Source organism: Aegilops tauschii, chromosome 7, assembly GCF_002575655.3.
Source record: "Aegilops tauschii subsp. strangulata cultivar AL8/78 chromosome 7, Aet v6.0, whole genome shotgun sequence".
Lineage (NCBI taxonomy): Eukaryota > Viridiplantae > Streptophyta > Magnoliopsida > Poales > Poaceae > Aegilops > Aegilops tauschii.
Genome location: NC_053041.3, coordinates 414,111,495 through 414,133,060, shown reverse-complemented (window position 1 = coordinate 414,133,060; position 21,566 = coordinate 414,111,495). Strand labels below are relative to the sequence as shown.

The following is a 21,566-nucleotide window of genomic DNA, read 5'->3' as shown; positions in this document are numbered from 1 at the left end:
TAGTCCTACAAATACTACAACAAGATAACATAAATCCTACGCATAAGGGGGGGTCGTAACTAGTTGATCAAGGATTGTTCCTGAATACCTACCTACGATTCATTCATAACCCTGTTGCGTCCTCTTCTTGCTTGGATACACACAAGAAGAGACAGTCACAATTATGCACACGTTGGTCAAGTTTTAATTATTAGTTGATGTTGTCTACCATTGACATCATAAATTTCCAAGTCGTCCTTAACCGTGGACACGTCTTTATGAAAGATTTAACCTTACAGGGGTGCTCCAACTTTCCATTGTATATTTTTCATGAATACTCGTTCCTCCAAGTTCCGGACCGTTAAAGCCTGGAATCCATTCGAGAAGTTCGGACAAGTTCCTCTAGCTAATGTTAAATTAACCTAGAAGACCTCCCAGTGGGTCAAAATTCGGATCAGATCCGCATGTATCTCGTGACCCGGTCCCAGCCGAATGGGCAAGGGATACGATAGCCAAACCCCGAGTTTCCCCAGTGGTGGCACCGCATACCGCCATTGTGGACCAACACACCTCATACGCTGGCCCAAGTTGTTTATTTAGATACCTCGGGTTCATGAATCCTTATGCAATTTTTATGTTGGCAAATTTTAGTACCAATATTGGGCTTTCTGGAAGAGTTTAACGCTAGATAAAGGGATTCGAGGGAGGCCACATAACCCCTCACATGGTAGAATGCGCTCATCATGGAACATAAGAACCAGATTGTCGGTGCTTAAGGTCGGCCAGAGTGGAACAAAACACCGTGGCAAAAGCCTAACCCTTCCACCCTTAGCCACATTTTAACAGGTTTAATAATTAAGGATGATAGTAATGATATCCCAAAGATATCCATATTAACACATGGAAGAATCCTGCGCTTGCAACTAGCAACGCTAAAGGAGGGGTTGAGCAAGCGGCAACATAGCCAATCAATGGTATGCTAGGAAGTGGAGATTAAAGGCTTTATCATGGCAATATGGAGGCTACGAACATGTGGTAGGTGACGAGACCAAACGATAGCATCGGAACATCTATCAAGTAAGGTAGCAATGGTATCCTCATCCTTGCATGGTATCCCGCTTTGAAGAAGATTGAGTCCATAAAGTGTAGTCGAACGAATCCTCGCACCCCATATAGTTGCCGGGAACTATCGGGAAGAACCAAACCGGAAAGAAGCAAACGATGCGGTAAACAAACAATGCATGACATATTGCACAAACGTAAACAAACATTGCATGGCATGAGCACGCCAAACAATTACGACATACTGGCTCTACCGTGGTATTCGTAGATCCACAGAATAGGAGAAGTCTCTAGCCGTACCATCGGTGATAATATTGTAGATTGCCCTAGTCCGAAACCGCCGCAATTGCCTGTATTAAAGAGGGTTGAGTTTGATAAATCATCCTAAATGACATGTCTCCAATCACAGGGTTCAAAGCATGACAACCAATTCCCATAAAAGCTCCCCCTATAACTGATTTTACAGGTGTGCATATAAGTTAGGGAAAGTTCACACGTGAGCGGCTTTTGCAGGTCCGTGAAAATCTGCCCCTAAATTCAGTTTTTTTTTTTCCTTTCTATTTTGCTCTATGTCTCTCACTTAGGCAGCAGCGTGGGTACCGCGGTGGTGGCGACTGGCCGGCATCGGCAGCAGATGACGGACGACAGTTGTCGGCGGCGGCTAGCGATAACGGTTGGGATGCCAGCGATGAGGATGATGGCGGTGCAGTGGCAGCACAGTGGTCATTAGCGGTGGCGCGGTGGACTCCTTCGGTGGTGCTCTGACATGACAATTATACTTGAAGGCCTACAGGGGGTCATCTCCCCTAGATGGAGGGGAAGTTGGAGGTCCTCTAAAAAATTGCGTTTACGAGAACTGCCGGAGCACTTTTGGCCCAACTCCTATCTCTCTCTCTTTTTTTGCGGGGTCGTCTAACTCCTCTTCTTAACCTAAAGTATTTACGAGAAAGGAGAGCTGTTTTTTAGTAGTGTCGCGATTTTTTCTTGTGAACCCTCTTCTGGTCCTCTAATTAACAGCAAGGAATTTTGTGATAGAGTATAAGCAGCTGATGTGTAGGCTAATTAAGCTGCTAGGTATTGACTAAATTTGTCAAGCTGGGTGAGGCTGGTTGGTGTGAGCCTCAACCAACGCCAGGCTGCATATAGAACACGTGTCAATCAAGTCCGGCTAGCAGCTAAAAAGCCTCAACGACGCCACTGATTAGCGGTCGAACGTCGGGGCACCAACTGCGTCATCGTCAGTTTCTCCGCCATTAATTTGATAGCCATGGCCTAATTAACCTTTCAATTAGGTTCATCATGCGCGCTGCTCCGGCCGGTCTCCCGCACGTTGCACGTCCGTCCGCAACTCGAACATGAATGCATGCATGCATCTGATCGAGCAGCTGATTTCGAATTATTTTGTAGCCATCCGACGTTAACTCCCTACTTAGCAGGTGGTCCACGGTTAGCATTGATATCTGGGATTAGCAGCTGCAGAAAAAGGTCTGGACATGGATGCTAACTAGACTGGAGTAGCTACTGATCGTTACATTATGGTCCATGGAGCACTATCAAGTTAAGTTTCTATCGTGTTAAACCTAGCCATTAATTCAACACGATTCATCAGCCAACCTTAATTAGCTAGCTTGCTAGTTAGGGCATCTCCAACGCGGTATCCTCAAACCGCCCGCAAACGTTCAGGCCGCGCGATTCGGCCGTGTTCTTTCTGCCATTCGACGTTGTCCTGTATCAGTCCGCTCGGTGGTATGGGCGCATTTTTCCTCGCAAACCGAAGACAAACTAAGTAGGGGAGGGGGCTTTGCGGACCGTCCGGACCGCTGCCACATCCGCTCCTGACTGCCCTGACCCATCCAAAACACTTCTCACTTGCCCGCGTGCGTTCCCGCCTGGCGCCAGCTGCCCGTATTCATGCCGCTATAGAGCGGCCACTCCGCAATGATGTCGGCCCAGAGCGGACACGGCCTCTCACTTGCACCGGCATTGAAGCGTCGAGGGAGCCGCCTGCGCCGCGTCCCCGGTGTCCGCGCCTGTTCAATGTTGGAGCGACATTTGATGTACGGGACAGGACGTATATCTACCACGCTCGTTCAATGGCCATCCATATGTATGCCGCCATTAAGCAAGCTCACCGGCCGAGGAACCAACTCCGGCGTGCGCATTGACGCAACCATACGCTTGGCCTCACCGGAATCCGCTATTTAAAGGCGGCCACGTCTGGCTAACCCCACACCACAACACATCGGCTCCGCATACTCCTCTTTTGCTCCACATCCGACATGACCACGAGGGGGAACGCTCTGTGGGATATTCTCTCGTCGGAGATGAAACACGAGGTGGCCGCCCTTGCAGCTACCTGGCAGTCCCGCCGTGCCAGGCGGTCAAGCATGTCTTGCCTGCCAGCTCGCCCGAGGTCTCCGACGATGACTCTACGGGGTCTGACGACGACACAGCGCCAGACCCCGCGCTTGTGCATGTTGGCTTGGCCATGGAGCAGGCGCAGGCGCACTACAACGCCGCCATGGCGGAGGAAGGAGCAACCTGCGCCGGCTCCTATGTCGGCGTTTTGGCGGGCCCGGGAGCAGGAGAGGTACAACATGTTCCTCCTCGAGCAGCACCGGCTGGTGGAGGGCCAAATCTACAGCGAGCGCGCAATCGAGGCTGCCATGCCCGCGGTGAACCCGAACATCGTTGCGGAGCAGCGGTCGCTCTACGAGGCCGCGAGCGCTTAAGGCGCTGCTCGCAACGCGGAGCCAGGGCAGCCGGACCCGGACGCGTCCGCACACACGGTGGCGGTGCAGGACTCCAACGGCGCCAGCTGCACGTCCTATGCACCGCCCAACTTTCGGGGGGCGCACATGGCAGGTGGATAGTGACGGACCGTCCACGTCCATCATCGACCTCATGTTCACGGCGCTGGCGACGTACAGGACACTCCAAGGATGAGTAGGGCATGGGAGGCGACAGGGTATTGTGTCTCAAGCGGGTCAGTCCGTCTCCCATGTTCTACTCTTCCTCGCCGGAGACCGTACCTTCACTTCACGGGTGTTGAACTCCGCCGCCGCTCATGGAGATGGCAGGTGGAGGACGTGGTCACCGATGCGAAATACAAAGAAAGTGGATGATCACCGTCGTATGATAGGTTTAGGGTCGGACCTCTATTTTTTTGTCCTAAATGTTCGAAATGTAATGAATTTTGTTTGATTTATATGAAAATCCGCCGTGATTGCATGAATTTTTTCCCGTTAGTTGAAACCCGGCTTGAAATGTATGTGGGCAGTGTTAGATGGCCAGCTCCCGTCTGTTGTAAACTTGGCTATGGCTGAGAGGCCCCCTTGAGTAATGAGAATTTTTTTTCCTCCCACAAAAAGAAGAAAAGAAATGTATGTGGGTAGTGTTAGATGGCTAGCTCCCGCATCCGTATCCGTGGAATGACTCTCCTATTCATGGAAAGATGCCGAAGCAAATTTACGGGTCAAGCGTTGGAGATGCCCTTATACGGCTATGTGCATCAACCAACTAGTCGTGCACTCGTACGTTGTACGTGAGTTGCTTACGTACCTGCGCGACGTACGCGTTGTTTGGTCGACTGTGCGTGCATGTAAGCGTGGAAATTATGGAAGGCTCTGCAAGAAAGATATAATGTCACTACCTGACTAATGTACACTGTATATATGTAACATATTGTAGCTGAATAGTCTAGCACGCGAAGCAATTGACTCGTGCAAAGAAACTAGAGGAGGAAACAGAGGTCGAGTTGCGAGAAGCCCTGCAGAATGGAGAAGATTTACCTTTGTTTTCTTCGGTCGGTCATTAGTTAGGTACTCCGAACGTTTGACATCGACCCGCGAGGCAAGTCAAGGCTACTCATCCAGAACATGCATGCAACATGCACGAGTGGACGTCCCTGATCGTACAATAATTAATTATACGTACATATATAATTTTAGTATGGACGTCCTAGTTTTTCTTCAAGTATAAGGCCAGGTGGACGCGAATTTTGTGAACATAGTTTCATGTGCATCCTTTATGAATAGTAAATTCAAAATATACAAAAAAAAATCTAATCGAAATTGCAACATACATAGTCGACAAAATATACTCACATGTGATATTTCACGAAGAAATGACATCAGGTAGCAAGTGTAATTTTAGTACTAAGAATATCACGTGTGTCAATACATGAAACCTCACATGTGGGTAGAATGGCCAAATCTGATATCCCAAAGTTATAGAATTTTTTAAACTTTCGTAGTGTTTTTTTTTTGGAATTTACTACTCACATGGGTGTGCATGAAACCATGATCACCTTTTGTATTTCCGAAGGCCATACTAGCTAATTTAAACTATGAGATTTTTGTTATGAAGTTACAATGAACTAGATTCACATATGATCTAAATTGGGCTAATATAGTCACGAATTGCATTTTACCCCCTAGTTTCATGTTTTTGACAGCATTTACCCCATTTAGCAAATTTTCATATTCTTACCCAATTGAAGCGAAATTATGCCATAAATTACCCCATTTGAATATATATGTTTCCATGTTTCAGTGCTGAATGTGCACGTTACGACGGCTGGTTTATTTCCCCTAGTATAAGGGTAAAATATGAAATTCACACTTAATATAGAGTTCTACTATTTACATAGCTACTGTAGATACCTAGTGGTATAGGTGATGGATCATGGATGGTCTCGCACGCGAAGCAACCGAAGAATGGAGATGCATGCACGCATGGAGAAGCTTTGCTTCAAATTCGTGAGATGTGATGTCGTTGGGTAGGCGAAACTCGGAGAGTAAGTATAAGTAGATAGACCCGAAGGTTGACATGGATCGGTCGGTGGACCGGGCAAAGTCAAAGAGCGACTAAGGTTCTCGGCACAAACATGCAATACGCTGTCGTTCGATTCGCATAATAACGGATCCAAAGGAAACTTCTGAACGCGGGCGTGTCAATATTTGCTGCTGCTGGCAAGGATCATAACATTTTCGTTTTTCTACTCATCTCATGATGCAAAACTGAAACGGTCCGTCCGATCGACATCTATGTGCTTTGTCAACTGTTTGACATGGCAGCCTTGATTGCAACGTTTACCTGCTACAAACTCGCATCTCCAGGTTCACATACATACACATACACATACGTGCTACGTCCGCACACACACACACAATTATTTATCTCATGAATTTAAGAAATAACCCTCTTTCATTTGGGTTCGCCTACACAATATGCAACCTTGGAATCCAAATTTCTCAGTTCACCTTCAAGGAGTGTGCAGCTTTTGAAAAAGAAGAAAGAAGCATTGCCTCACATTTGTCTTTGTACGCCACCTTATGCGGTGCACGATACTCTTACTGTTCTTGTCGAAGATGTTTACATGGGGGTTTTGGTGGCAATTCGAGTGAAGTTTCACAAGAAAAGAAGGATCTGTTCTTGAATAATCTTGACAAAAGTCTAGAGGTGGTGTATGTTATAAAATGAAGTTGATTTTTCATATGGCAACTTTCCTTCCTTCTTCCGACGTAGCCGCTTTGAAAAGGTATCCCAATTGTGATTTGCCTACATCACCGCTTCTCGGCAATGGTTGCTTCCTCCATAGATGTCATCTCTGCCTTCCCCCTTTGCCTCCGATTATCGGTATCTGGTGGCCAGTCATCAATCTAACCATGTGGAGGGAAGGACTCTAGTGAACCCCCCCCCCCCCCCCCACACACACACACAACCCTTAATTTCCAGTGAGGTCTCATTCCTTGGCTCCATTGTGGTCGCTGGAAGCTTTGCCTCCTTCACCAAAAACAAACTTCAAACTATAGTTTGTAACAATCAAATTGTCGATGTCTTCTTTTTTGGCTCCTTCGCCATTGCCGGAAACTCTGCCTCACAACACTAGCCACTTTGGTGATGTCTCATCCTTTGCTTCACCCACTATTTTTATTCCTCCATTTCGTGTTTCTAACCACGACACAGTCTCCTTCCTTAGCTCCACCAGTGTAGTACTTCTTGCAATGATGATGGCTCCACCTCGCGCCTCTAACCACGTTCGTGAGAGATCTTTTCTTCAAGATGAATTGGTTGCGATCAACAATAGCATGACAAAATAACAACAGTGGTTATTTCTACTTTTTGCAGGATTTTTATAGTTCGCATGAAAAGGAATAAAGTTGCATGGGTATTGTGATTCTGTACTCGGTGATAACACTATTTCGCCCAAGTCTTCATGGTGGCTTTATTTTAGACTGCAATGTCTTCATCATCTTCATGAATCCTCCTTAGCTTGACGCCCCTCCAAAGCTAGGGTTTTTTATAATGAGAATAGATTAATATCAAGTTAATAGTAGTTATACCCAGCCTCCGCAACGACACAATATCCAGAACTAGTCAAGACACCGAGGATGCACAAAGCTAAAAAGTTAAAAAGAAGAAGATGAAAAAATTATGCGACCAACCACACGTGGCACGAGAAGCAACACCAATCTACCATCCTTGACAACACATGAACTATGAAAAATATTCGAAACCAACATCGCCAAGAAGGAAACAAAACGCAAACGCCGCCATGCCGGATCTAACCACAAAAGGTCAAATGTTGGGTTTTCATGCCGAAGAGCAAGTATGAGCGATCTCCAAAGCAATGCCCTCATCAAGTACACGGCGTGTGCATGCTGTCATTGCCAGTGCAACCATTCAAGGTCAGTCCTAGGATTTTCACCCAAAACTCGAGACCTGGTACTTGAAGAGCACCACCTAGCCGAAGCCGAATTGTGTTGCTGCCACCACTTGTCGAAAAAGATAATGTTGCGTGAAGGAGCACACATACACCATGGTCATGAAAATTGAATTGAAATCCAAACCGTTCCATGGCATACATGTCCAGATATACAGGAGTTGATGTGCATACCCATGTCGTCGGTGTTGTCTGATGGCGGCGAAGGGAAAAGGGGAGGGAGGTGGCGGCGGTTCTGGTTAGCAGGGGATTGCCACCCGAGTCGCCAAGGACAACGTTGGGCCATCTCCACAAATTACGGATCGGCAGACGACGTATCAGCGAATAAGTCTTCTCCACGATCGATTGTCGATGGTATCGACTTTGAACAGTAGTGTAAACCGTTTTCCTTGTTATGCTTGCTGATCTTGATCATCAGGATGTTCCCCTTGAACATGTCTTGCTCCTGATCGGCATGTGGTGTAATCGAAGTAGTGGCAGTCGTTGTTGTGTCCATGGTAGTGATGTCCTCGTCACTCGGGAATCATGATCCACATTTCAGGAAATACAAGCAGCTACCAGCTAGAATTCCTTGTATTTCGTTGCTAAAAGGTAGCTAAGCGTCATACGTAGACGGTGACAGTGACAGATGCAGCTAGCGCCTAAATCCTGACCCACTCACATATGTCCTGAGCTACGTACTGCCAAATTTTCATACTACAGAGATTAAGCTTTCATCTGTCGAGCCATTTAGTTCCTGATCAGAGCGACACGTATGCACGTATGCTAATCAACAGTACATTAGAGATTATTGAAAAATTGTTTTTTTTCTAGGATGAATTCCATATATGCCACTTAAAACTTGCCCGTACCCTCATCTGCCATTGGAAATTTCCCTCTCCCAAATATGCCATTGAAAATTTGCACCGCGTACAGATATGCCACTATGGCCAGTTTGACCGTTAGTTGACTGTCAAGTGGCATGTGAAAAGACGACTTTGCCCCTGGCACTGTAGCGGCGACATACTGTAGCATCTGAACAAATTTGGCCAATCTCGAATTGCAGGGCGCCCGTGCTGTAGCGAAGATATACTGTAGCATCCGAACATATTTGAAATTCGAACAATTTTTTTGAATTTCAAAATAAATCTCAGTAATTTCAAATTCCGAATTCCTAACACTTTTTTTGAAAAAATTGTTCGCAATTTCAAAAAACTGCCTTTTTTTTGTAAAAGTGGACACTACAGTATGTGTGCCCGCAATTTCGAAAGTGACCAAATTTGTTCGGAATGCTACAGTGTATCGCCGCTACAGTACCAGGGGCAAAATCGTCTTTCCAAGTGCCGCTTGACAGTCAACTAACGGTCAAACTGACCATAGTGGCATATCTGTATGCGGTGCAAATTTTCAATGGCATATCTGGGAGAGGGAAATTTCCAATGGCAGATAGGAATACGGGCAAGTTTTGAGTGGCATATATGGAATTCACCCTTTTTTCTAAGGGTTCACTAGTTTCATAGCATCGGTATTATTTATATATTTTATACAGAATATCACATTCCTTTGTGCGCGCGTGTGTGTGTGTTTTGAATCAAGGGGTTTTCCCCCGCCCCAACTTTGCCATGTTCGCCCCTAGAAAACAAAGTCATTTCGGAAGAACCATAAGCTCCTTTGTGTTTCTTTTGTGTGTGTTATCATTATAAAAACACCATCCAGTATGGCCGAAAGATGGCTTTTGGATGTGGATCTGACGCCCCACGAGAATGACTGCCTTTAAAATAACACAGGTGATGCTGAAATTTATAGGAGTACTATGGACGACGCTGCATGCATACCACATCATAGTGTTTAATTTTTGCTACACACACACGTTGTAATGATGTTGCAGCCAGTCGTCTCTTTCATGTTAGGAACTGACGAGAGGCTGGCTGCTATGCCTCTGATGGCGATGCTGGGAAAATTGTCAAATCTAATAAACAAGACATCATCATCATATTAGGGCCACCCTACCTCTTCTTCTTTTTGGATCATCAACCAATAGTACTACGTACCGCTGATGCCTGCGTTCGAATTCCAGTTTCTTTCTGCCTGTTTTGATCACAGACTTGAATTTGCTGTGTTGGCAGGACATGGATGTGTGCGTGTGTGTCACTCACGAGCATGTATTCTGAAAGCAACCGTGCAAGCACAGCGGTGCAGTTTTCATCGATCCTAGCCTGGGGACAAAACTTTTTTTCATTTTGCGAATATAGCTTGGGGACAAATTTGAGGAATACATGTTAGACTTTAGCCGGCGTCGTTTTCAGCTCTCATTCCTCCATCACTATATATGTTTAACTATACATGCAAAGATACATACGGTGTCATCTCTATCTAGCTTGTCTAGGATACATGTAATAAATTAACCAGTTGTATTATGCATTGCCGTCCGGGGATTAGATCAGATATAGTATGTTGTTGCGCAGCTGAATCATGATGGTTTGAAGAAGAAGAAGAATGCAGATTGCGAGGATCCTCCATGTATAATATTCGAGGAACTCAGTTGTTCCAAGTTAGACGGTTGCAGTGTTGCCATCCATCCATCCATTCAGGGGTTGAGTTCAGACATATCTCGTTGACATTGTCTCTCCACAAAACAAGGACGTCGAGTTGATGTCACAGCTGCATATACTGCTGTGCGCCAGGATACGGATCATGATCCAGCTCCTCTTGCCGCGTGCAAATGAACTCAAACATTTATTTATTTTTAGTTTGCACGGGTACTTTGAGTCTTGACCATCCCAGGTCTGAACCCTGCAACGCAGCACAGCACTAGTATAGTGCATGCATCCTGTTAATGCAAGGTTTCAAATATAGTAGACTGATAATCCACGTGACTTTGACTGAAATTTTGAGTTAGTATATACTTGACCGTCTCCGTCTGGCTCGGCGCCCACACTCCCTCACACTACGCGTCTTCATCCACATGGAACTGGATGGGCACGCGCTACGCATTTTACGCCGTGTATACACATCTATACGGAGTCAGTCAGTAATCGTGGCTGAGTCATCGATACTCACCTAGCAGCCACTTGTTGGCCACTTGATTCAGAGTTTCAGACCATATAACCCCAAGTCTACTTTCATAGAAATAAAAAGGATAAACGGACGAGGTCGATGGAGTGAGCAAGTAACCATGTGGTATCTGTTCTGTTTTGGTTTTTTATAAGACTTGAGCTGTAACTTTATTTGAAAATCAATAAAAATACGCAGCAGAGTCCTGCCGTTTTCCTTAAAAGAAAAAGAAAACATGCGGTAATTGTAGCAGCAGGTAATTTGTGATTATGTTTGCGCCTAGTGTGCGCGACAAGCAGGAGGTTGCGTAGAGTGTAGACCAAATTTAATGGATTGATTTTGCCATTGAGATTAATTGCTCAAATAATGTTGCTGCTGTAAGCAACAGCAGCAGCAAAGCAAGGGGCCTCTGCCTGCATTTTGTTACGATCGCCATTCAATTTCTGTTGAAAAAGTGCATGCACCCGTCTGTCTATCCGATGCGTGACTCGCTTAATTAGCACATGCAATGGTGGACACGAGTACTTACTATTAAACACATATGACTGACATTTGAAGGATCAAGATACAGCCATATTGATCTTATCTGCTGCATTCATCTATGGGGCCACTATGGCAGAAACGTTTAATTAGTTTGCAGGACAAAGCAAAGCTACCCTGGAGATGTCAGCGCACCGAGATCAATTTTCAACGTTTTTCTGGTGAGTAAAAAACAGGACGTCTCTTCTGTTCTCACGCAAAAGAGAAAGAAAAAATATGTTGTTTCAGATATCAACAGCGTCACGATGATACTACTACTCCCTCCGTTCCTAAATTTAAGTCTTTGTAGAGATTTCACTATGAACCACATACGGATGTATATAGATGCATTTTAAGTGTAGATTCGTCCATTATGCTCCGTATGTGGTCTATCTAGTGAAATCTCTACAAAGACTTATATTTAGGAACGGAGGGAGTATATTTTACCATACACATGAGCATCAAAGGTAAGGTTAGGTAGGCGGCAGCGGGCAGCCAATGCAAGTTCCTGGCTGCACACATGATAGCTGCTGCACCTGTCATGAGAAAAAAATCCTCACACCAAACTGAATCCCATCAACCCCATCTAAATCACAGCTTCTTTTTTCCCCTGTGCCGTGCACACATGCAACAGTTCATGGCGACCGTCTAACCAACCAGCCAGCTCCAGGTTCATCAGACCAAACTGAGAATAACCTGCCTACACTACAGTCAAGTTGGTGAATCATGACGCCTTTTTACACGCAGGTGAAAATGTGAAACGAAAGACGGCGAAATGCGCATATATCGTCGTGCGCATTTCCCAACAAGCGACTGCTTCGACCCGGTGGACTCCCTTTTTCTCATGTCAAGATCACGAAAAGATTTGAGACTGGGAGGCCGCACGATGGGGAAAGTGGGAAAAAAGTTTCTTTGATGGTGTGTCTGCCAAGCTTGCTGCATCCGTGTCAACTCTCCAAGCACACACATGAGATCGCACCAAACCAGACCAGCAGCGTTTCCTTCTCTGAGACCCATCAGACCAGATGGCTGTCCATCAAACTGCATGCATATGCATATGATGATATGAATATGATGCATGGTGCAAGTGCAGCTTGTCATCCAATCCATCCATCCATCTCTTCTAGAAGCATGACTAGTAGTTACCAGTATATATGCAGGGAATTAAGAAGCATTTTTGTTGTTGTTGTTGTTGAAGAAACTGGAAGGAACCAATCAATCATGCTGTGAAAAATACGTGAAAGCTATAGTATATCACTGGTCCTTTTCAGTTCTCTCCAAACCTGCAATGAAACCGGCGGGAAGAAGAAGGTGCACGGCCACCAGCAATTAATCCGGGAAAGGGAAACCGGCCGCTGCCAAATGGCCTGGAAAAAGGGGGCACTGGTGGCGTAAGATTGGGAAGAAAAGACGAAAGCTTCAGGCAACGTAACTTTCCAGGTTATCAGGAGGGTCACATCTCAACGGTAGGTAACTACTGGACTCGACTCGATAGCCTTACCTCATAAGCTGGGTAGGTAAATACCCCTACTATGCCTGATCGTCCAAGCAATGCACAATCAACTGGTAATTTTTTTTCTTTCTAGAATACGCATGAGCAATGCGTATCTTATATTGATAGAAGACAATCAACTGATAATAATAATTGTTACCTGCAAGAAATGGACCATGCCAAATTCGCTCACAAGGATATTTATTTAGTTTTCTCTCGGAAAAATGCACCTTGAATGACCAATTCAGGTCCCATCCTCCACTGATCCTTGTATAATTCCTTGCTCACAACACGCGCGACGAGAAAAACAAGGCGCTTTTATCGATATGTTCTGCCACGCCATTGACATTGCGATTCCACGGCGGTCGGCCCACCGTTCATTCCCTGCAACAAGAAACATATACAAAAGCAAAAGAAAGAAAGAAGAAAAACGGTATCATGTTCATAATGTGGTCTGAGATACGAATTCTGCCTCACAAGCCAAGTCAGGAACCCAAGACGTTTTCTTCCTTTACTCCTTTTCCCTATGCAGCAGCGCGTCTTGATCCACACCGCACGGCCTCCTGAATTGACATGCCAACCTCTCAACCCTTTCACGGGGATCATGTGTGTGCGCCACCAATTTAACCAGGGAAAAAGGGAACTGTTTTTCCTTTCCTTTCGCGACGTCATCGGGTTTTTCCTTTTCGTCGATTTTATGGGGAGAGCTGACCTCGACAGACCTTCAGCGGCAACATGTGCCACATGTGGCAAATTTTGTAATGTCCTCATGGGTGATATCTCTATTACTAGTACCAGCAAGCTGTGAGTTGGCTTGAAAATAAAGAGAAACTGGGACATCAGTTACCACTTATTTTCTATTTTTCTTCCATATATGTCAGAAAGCACAGTCAAAGACTAGACAGGGTCCTGCAGAAGACAACAAAAGGAAGATAAAACTCTCGTTTTCATATCTGAGCAGCGGACAAACTCGCCGCGACGCGAGCGTCAGCAGCAACAAGGTTCCAGAGACGACGAAATTTCTCCTGACAATTGTTTTGTTTCGAAACAAAAGAGGTGACAACAGAAATTTGTCCTGGCAATTGTTTTGTTCAAAAAAGTGGACAAAACTCGCAGCAACGCGAGCGTCAGCAGCAACAAGGTTCCAGAGACAACGAAATTTCTCCTGACAGTTGTTTTGTTTCAAAATAGAGGTGACAAAATCGCCCCAAAAAAATTGCCAAAGTTATGTCTAGGACTTCTACAAGGACAAAATGCTGGAAGAAAAATCAGCTTCCTTTTTTGCTTGTGTGGGCCATGGGGGTGAAGAAATTAAGACACCTTCCAAGTCTGGTATGATGAATGTCCAGAAGCAGCATTTCAACTGCAAGAAGAGTCTGGTTCAGTGTACATGGCCTCAACACCTTTTTCTGCCAAGAAGTACTTGTATTGAACTCCGACAAATGATGCGGTGTAAAACTCAGGCAGTGAAAACATGACTTTCACAAAAGAGATAAACGCACCGTTCGGCACTGAACTCTCGCGAGATAAGCACATTGGTCACACAAGTCTCAAAATATGGAGAATTGGTTAGTTTGATTTGCTTTATGAGCAAATTGGTCACTTCCCTGTTGTGAGCCGTTACGGGGCCGACGTGGCTTGCTGACTCAGCGTATGGCCCACTGTCAGGATCTATGTGAAGGGTCTTTTTGCAAATTGTGCATCCCCTCCCTGGTCAAAATCCCCAATTCAGCCCGATTCGGGGAAAACCCTAGCTCTCTCTCGATCTCACCTTCTCCTCTCTCCAGATCTGCCATAGCCGTCTCCGTTGTCGTCACCTCTCTCGAGATGGACCGGTATGAGGGAGAGAGCTGGCGTCCGGCGAACAGGGAGGGTAGTATCTTCTTCCCGGCGGAGGGCTGGAGGCGCGGCGAGCCGGAGTTGCGGCCTGAGGTCGGTCGCTGTGTGCTGAGGCGCACGGCTGGGATGTACCGGCTGGAGGAGAAGCTACGCGGTCGTGCCCTGGTGGGTACAGTGGAAGGCAAGTGTCGCCGGCACAGGTGGTTGCTGCTTTGGAGGCGCAATGCGGCGTCCGCCGCGAGGACGTCATGGTTGAGGTATGTTCGCCTCCGGCGGATTTTCTTGTACAGTTTCGGTCCGGCGACGACTGCACTCGCGTGCTCATCTACCACTCTCGCAGGCTTACCGTCGGCGGCGAGACAATCCAGTTTTGCCGGTGGCATCGTGGGATGGGTGGCGAGGAGTCGTCTATGAAGTTTTTGACAAGGTTGAGCTTTGATGGGCTCCCGCAAGAGGCATGGGAGGTCGAGTTCGTTACCAACCTTGTTAGCAGTCTCGGCGGCGATCTTGTTAAGATGTTGAAGCCCACTGATCGGTGCTTCGTCGTTGTTGAAGCGTGGATGAAGAACCCAAACAAATTACCTAAATTATATGAAGTGGAGCTGCCAGAGCCTGAATTTCGACAAGATTACCCAACCTCTGACTCTGACGTGCCAATTTCACCGCCTAGTAGTCGTCTGAAAGATGAGAAGCCAACAGTTGTTCATTTTATGAAGATCCATGTTCTGAAGGTTATAGATCACAGCCCTATCTTAACAGAGTTGCCGCCTGCTTATGACTATGACGAAGAATCGTACAACGCTCGGTGTCACACTTTCACCTGTTATCCTGGTACAATAGATGGTGCAGAGAGGGCATACATTGGTGGTGGACATGGTTTTGCAGGGCCAGGGTCCGATGGCCATGCAGGTGCTCTGTTCAGGATGTAGATGAGACAGAGATGTTGCATCTCTTTTATTCAGCAATGTATCATGTATGTTTGTTGTGTGCCAATGTGAGCACATGTCTGTAACACTATTGTATCCAGACCTGCTGCATGCAGTATGTTGGGTTGTGAACCTATTTTATGCAAGAGATCTATTTATGATGTGTGACTGATGTGAGGATGTTGCATGAAATTCAATTGTTGTTGCACCATACTCGGGTGCATCATCCCAGGGAAATCGCCGTCGAGAAAGAAGCTCAGCACCAGCGCGACCACCGGCATCAACCACACCGACAACAGCTTCACCACAAACACTGCCGCCGCCAGTACCCGTAGATTCGTCGCCGTCATCAGCCGGCGCGGCTAGTGTAGGGGGGGCGGCTACCTCGCCATCCTCTCCGCCGCCGCAACCTACGGAGACAGCCAACGGGGTTGACATTGCCGCCGACGGGCACCCAGCCGCCGTCAAGGTCGCCCGGTCGGGGTTTGGGGGTGGAGTGCGCTGGCGGGGGTCGGTACTGAATATGTTTTTCTTTCTGGAGGTTTTCTTGCAAATGTACACCGCTGACTCACAACGCCACGTGGGCTGCGCCAACGACTCAAAAGAAGAGAGTGACCCGTTTGCATATATAGCAAACTAAACTGACCCGTTTTCCACGTTTTGAGACTTGTGTGACCAATGTGCTCATCTCACAAGAGTTCAGTGACGAATGGTAAGTTTATCTCTTCACAAAATTGAGACTAAACATGAGGAAGACAATGTTAATATCTATATGTGATTTCTAGCTTTCAACAAGTTCAGCATACACATTACGGAGTACAAGCTCTGACAGAGGCCAGTCCGGCAATAAAGTGCCGGACATGGCAACTTTGTGAAACCAGATTTATTCCTCACAGTCCAGTGTATCCCCAGAAGAGCCATCCTTGAGATGAAGGTGCTTCTCCCTCCTCTGGAAGTCAGTCAGGCCTTTCCCACTACCAGTGACCCCCACCTTACCTCTGTGATCTTCCGGTGACTTGAAGATGCTCTCCTTCTTGCGACCCGAAAAGAATCCCACCTGAAAGCAAACAGAACAAAAAAAATTCGAAGTCTAAGTGAACAGTCCAATCAACAAAAGGAAACAATTGTAGATAGGCTAGTTAGGGTGTCGTTAGACTGTCCTAGCCAAATATAAGGGCTTGCAAGCTCTTCTGGGGATAGTTTTAGCCAAATAGTGAGAAAGTCCCACTGCCTTCTAGCTGCTAGGAATAGAGATGTTACCTTCTTAGCCTTTCCTTTGGTAGTCTGGAACTGTTGCCATGCATTTTGCCGCTTATTCTGTGCGAAATCTAGTTGCTCAAAGCGGGCTTTTGATTTGAAAGCATGGATCTTCTTACGCTTTGCAGCTTTCTGCAGACACAAAAGCCAGTCAGAACACATGACCATGCAGCTACAAAAAATTACAAGGCATGCTTGTTTGCTAGATCAGAAGGATTCTATATATGAAAGTACAAATGAGCCGCTAATTAAAATGGGGCAAAAAGAACAGCAGTAGACATAACGTGGAAGCCCTGAGGTTTGTCATAAAACTATACCTAGGATTTTCACCTTTGGTTTGTCATAAGCTATACCTGGGGTGTTCATGGACATGAATGTACATACTTGTTTGTAACAAATGCATTCATCAATCCTCAAAAGCGAGGATCAGTCAACTTTGCTCCTTTAAAGGCAGAAGTAATATGATGAATGGTGGCACATGGGAGGCTATGTTGCACGGATACTTCAGAAAGTGCGCGTATCCCGCCGGATACTGCCCCGATACGTATCCCGTAAGTATCCTGTGATTTATTGATTTAAAAAAAAAAATAGTGTTTGATACGTCTGGGATACCTCTGGGATACGTTTTGGATACGGCAACCCCTTCGTTCGACGTGTAAAACTGAAAACTCCCCGATCCCCTCCTGGCGCCGCCACACGTCATCAATTCCCAGCTGGCCAGCTCGTCCCCTCGACTCCTTGGAGCAGATGAGCAGCCGCAGCCCGCAGGTCTCCAACTCTTCATAAATCTCAGCTCCAGTCCTCTCCTCTCCCACATGTTCTTCTCTCCTTCTCACATTCTGAATTCCAATCCAATCGACACTGATCGGTCGCCGGCTCGTCGCCGGCAGAAGACATCCGTGTCTCCCTTGCAGCAGGTATGTTCTATCTCCCTTCTTTCTCTGATCTCTCTTCTCCATCTCCTTCTCTAAATTCTGTACGTAGGTGTTTTAGGTTTAGATTTTAAGATTAGATCAGTTTAACTCGTTATTTTTTCATAACTTTAATAATTAATATGTATATACAGACGTATCCCCGTATCCTAGTTTTTAGAAAATTGACGTATCGGGCGTATCCCCGTATTGCGTATCCGATACCTATCCAAGTACCGTGCAACGTAGATGGGAGGTATTCAAGGCTAACTTGCAATTGTAAATATATTGAACAAAAGACCAATTCACTTACCACATCTTCAGGATCATTTGGATCGATCTTAAGTTTTGTGGGTAAGCTACGAATCTGATAGTCAGATCTTGCTGCTTGTTCAACTTTTCTCTTTAATGCCATTTTTGTCGCTTCAGCTTCTTTTTCAGCTAGTCCTAAAGCATCAGCAGCTTCCACGTCAAGTGCCCTGACATTAGCAGGGTCCACCTGTATAAGGCAAAAAAAAAGTTTGCACACACTATTATTGAAGTAAAAACTGATATGTAAACTGAAGCGGCAACTAAAAGGACTGGTATGTAAACTGAAGCCACCATTCTATTTATTTACTCCCTCCGTTCCTTGATATAAGGTGTATAAATTTTTGAGAAAAAGTCCAAAATATAAGGTCTATTGCGTTTCACCACTCGTTTGAATAATTTTCTAAGGGATTTGATTACATTTCCTTATATAGGTCAAGCTCCTCTATTTTCTCATGTCAATTATTCAGGTGCAATCTCGCCCAAAACTTGTGAAATTTTCCCTCCATGTGCGTTCTTTAATTTCCGTGCCAAAAATTATACACCCTATATTTAGGAATGGAGGGAGTATTATATAGCATATTCACATACCAAGTGGAATTTCAGAAATTATGGGTGGCAGTTTGGTCCAACAAAAGACAAAACACTACAGGCAAAGGTTATTTAAGTCGGCGAATTCCTTTGTACGTTAAGGATGCTAAACAGGAATAAACATTACAATGGGAAAATAAACAGGATGGCAGATACAGCCAAATGCCATTAGAAATTCTTTTCGCTGCAGATGAAAAGCATATATGAGGATGCATTACTTGACAACTCAACAACTTCAGAACCAGCGCAAAACATCATGGTCATAACATATATGTACTCCGTCAAATTTTATGAATATGCAAATTGCATTCCGATGACAAAAGTATTACATGAATGACCTCAAACCAATGAAGCTGTCAAAGACAGAGACTTAAGCCACATGACCCACAATTAGCATACCTCTTCCTTGTTTCCCCAGCCTTCATAACTGACAAAATAGCCGATTGGTGTCAGACCTTCAATTGTCGCATTGTACCTAACAATTCAGCTGATCAAACAAATTGCAAAAAGACTATATATGCAAAAGTAAACAGAAGAATGTACAATTGCAACATACACATATCTCAAAAGGTCTTACCACTCCCCATCTTCACTATACACAGCTTGCACTTTGGTACCAACTGCAAATTTTTCATGGGATTGTGAGAGGCCATCCAGTGCCTAAAAACAGATAAAGTATGTTAGTGGTATGAAACAGTTATGATGAACAGAAGTGCACGTGTAACTTCCAGGTGAGTAATCCATATGTAAAACAAAACTACGAGTACCTCTGAGTGCACTCCAGCAGAATAATTTGGCGGCGATAGACCTACATCATTCTGCGCACTCTCACTTGGATTTGCAGTTGCCAAAAGCTCTTCGGTTAATGTAATAACCTGCAGTTGTTGCAGAGAAATACATTAGCGCAATTAACAAAACTAGACTCCTGCTATCATTTAAACTGTCCAAATTTTGTGATTCACTCAGAACAGCAGCATCGACACCCAAAATCTGAAGGAGGTACTCTACCATGAGAAACAAACCTGCAACCAATCAAGATAAAGGGTAATGGACAACTTTGAAGCTATGAAATTTTATATTTAGTGTTCACAAGTTATATATGGTTGTTCAGATGGTCCCTACCATTGACATAATCTACCTTCTCACCTTTCAAGATTACAATAAAATCTAAATGGCCCAAAAACAAATCCACTGTTCCAAGCTGCCTTTTCATGATAGCTTGCCGGGCATGGCTCCTTGTAACAAAGAAGAGAAAGGGATTGATAGCATAGGCCCCAAATTACAAAATAGAAAGCAAACATCCTTTTGTTACAAACAGTTTACTCATACTAGCAACAAAGTAAAATAAAAAGCATCTGATAATTCGCAGATACCAACACACAGCAGCATAATAAAAAATGCAGGATAACTCACCTCTTGAAGCTCCTTTTCCATATCGACATATTCAGAAATTCCAGCATCATCTTTTTTCTCCTTGATGAACTTCCTAACCTACAATTGGACGACAAAACATTACCCACAATGTAAATAAATGGATTGCTCAAAAGCTTCACAACAAATGAGATTTGTAATAGGTAAAAGTAAAAGGAAATAGCACGAAACTGCAGTAAGAAAAAAAAAGGAATTTCAATAGCAGTTGCCCTGCCATGTGCGAAAGTGCAAGATCTACCCTGACAAAGATTAACTGGTCACCAGTTGAACACCTTGGCTAGTGTTCGGGTAGATCAGAACAGATGTCATATTTGTTTACAGAAGATCATTTAATCAATTTTCAATGTAAATCACTCGTCTAAAACAGAAAGACATGGACAAAATATTAAAAAGAGTGAGTAGAATCTAGCGCAAAACATTGACTGCAACAAGGGACCAAACTTGGAACAAATACATCAACTAGTCTCAAGACAAAATTCAACCACCATGTGCACTTTACAAAGCGTTAACCGCATGAACATAAAAAGTTGCATGCTCTGATTTGTGAACCAGTGGACTGTTCTGTCTTCTATCAAATGGGCGATGGACATCAAAACATTTTCCTCCACCAAACAGCACCAATACAATACAGCCCTAGTATATAATTCATGGGAACCAATCAAGCTACATAATGTGTCAATCCAGTGTTGTCCAGTATGTATTTCTATAAGAAGTCTCAGAATCCAACAGGCTGAACTGAATGATACCAAACACTTACCTTAGGATTTTTTTTAACTCTGCAGTTCAAACTAATTTAGCTATCTATCACTGACATGAGCAGGCAGATTTCCACAGATTGTTCCAAAACCCAGTGTCCCTTTAACATAATGAAAATGATAACTCGTTTAGCAGGGGAAATAGTGATAAGAGCAGGTTATTTCGTCTACTCTACTATTTAATCAAGGTTTAATCAATTGTAAGGTTCTGGACTTTTCACGTAGGCCTCTCGAAACCCTAGAATCGGACGCGCATCCCCGAAACCTAATCTCTGAACACACAGCATCCAAAGCACAGAAACAAGCACGTAGCTGCGCCCAAATTATCATGGCCCTAATAACGCGCAGCACCTAAGTGGGGAAACCAGAACTGATGGAGGAAACGCCGCAACACAACGAATTTCGAGGATTGGACGCGAGGGGGAGATGAGGGGTGGGGGAGAGACCTCGCGGAGCTGGTCCTTGTAGGTGGAGAGATTGGAGGCGAGCTCCTCGACGCTGAGGTCCTCCATGCCCGCCGCCTCCGACGCTCTCCTCCGGCTCGAGCTCGATTCGATTCGTGACGCCTCGCGCTGCCCGAGAGTTTTACTTTTGGTTCGTTTTGGGAAATCTTACTTTTTATTATTGTCTGTTCGTGGTGGGGATTTTTATGGGGAGGAAGAAGAGGCCGAGTCGATTTGCCTCTTCCAATTGGGCTGGGGCGCAGGGACTGCAACTTTCGGCCCATCGTGGGGT

The 21,566-nt window shown here is 45.1% G+C and overlaps 1 protein-coding gene across 1 annotated transcript; it reads right to left on the bottom strand.

Moving 5' to 3' along the window:
- Nucleotides 1-16,280: 16,280 nt before the first annotated feature.
- LOC109743347 (uncharacterized) lies at nt 16,281-21,463 on the bottom strand. Its single transcript, XM_020302441.4, has 8 exons — nt 21,278-21,463; nt 20,059-20,136; nt 19,413-19,520; nt 19,223-19,305; nt 19,045-19,120; nt 18,059-18,244; nt 16,838-16,966; nt 16,281-16,634 (listed from the first exon to the last, which is right to left on the bottom strand). Exons 1-8 carry the CDS (start codon nt 21,341-21,343, stop codon nt 16,461-16,463), a joined length of 900 nt encoding a protein of 299 aa, XP_020158030.1. The 5' UTR covers nt 21,344-21,463; the 3' UTR covers nt 16,281-16,460.
- Nucleotides 21,464-21,566: the final 103 nt, after the last annotated feature.

What these genes read in the sequence shown, in the direction of transcription:
- LOC109743347 (XM_020302441.4), bottom strand. Translation starts at nt 21,343, where the DNA reads ATGGAGGACCTCAGCGTCGAGGAGCTCGCCTCCAATCTCTCCACCTAC. An exon ending in TATAGTGAAGATGGGGAGTG is followed by an intron (nt 19,121 to 19,222) that starts GTAAGACCTTTT and finishes CTGAATTGTTAG; the next exon opens with GTACAATGCGACAATTGAAG. An exon ending in CCAAAGGAAAGGCTAAGAAG is followed by an intron (nt 16,635 to 16,837) that starts GTAACATCTCTA and finishes GTTTGCTTTCAG; the next exon opens with GTGGGATTCTTTTCGGGTCG.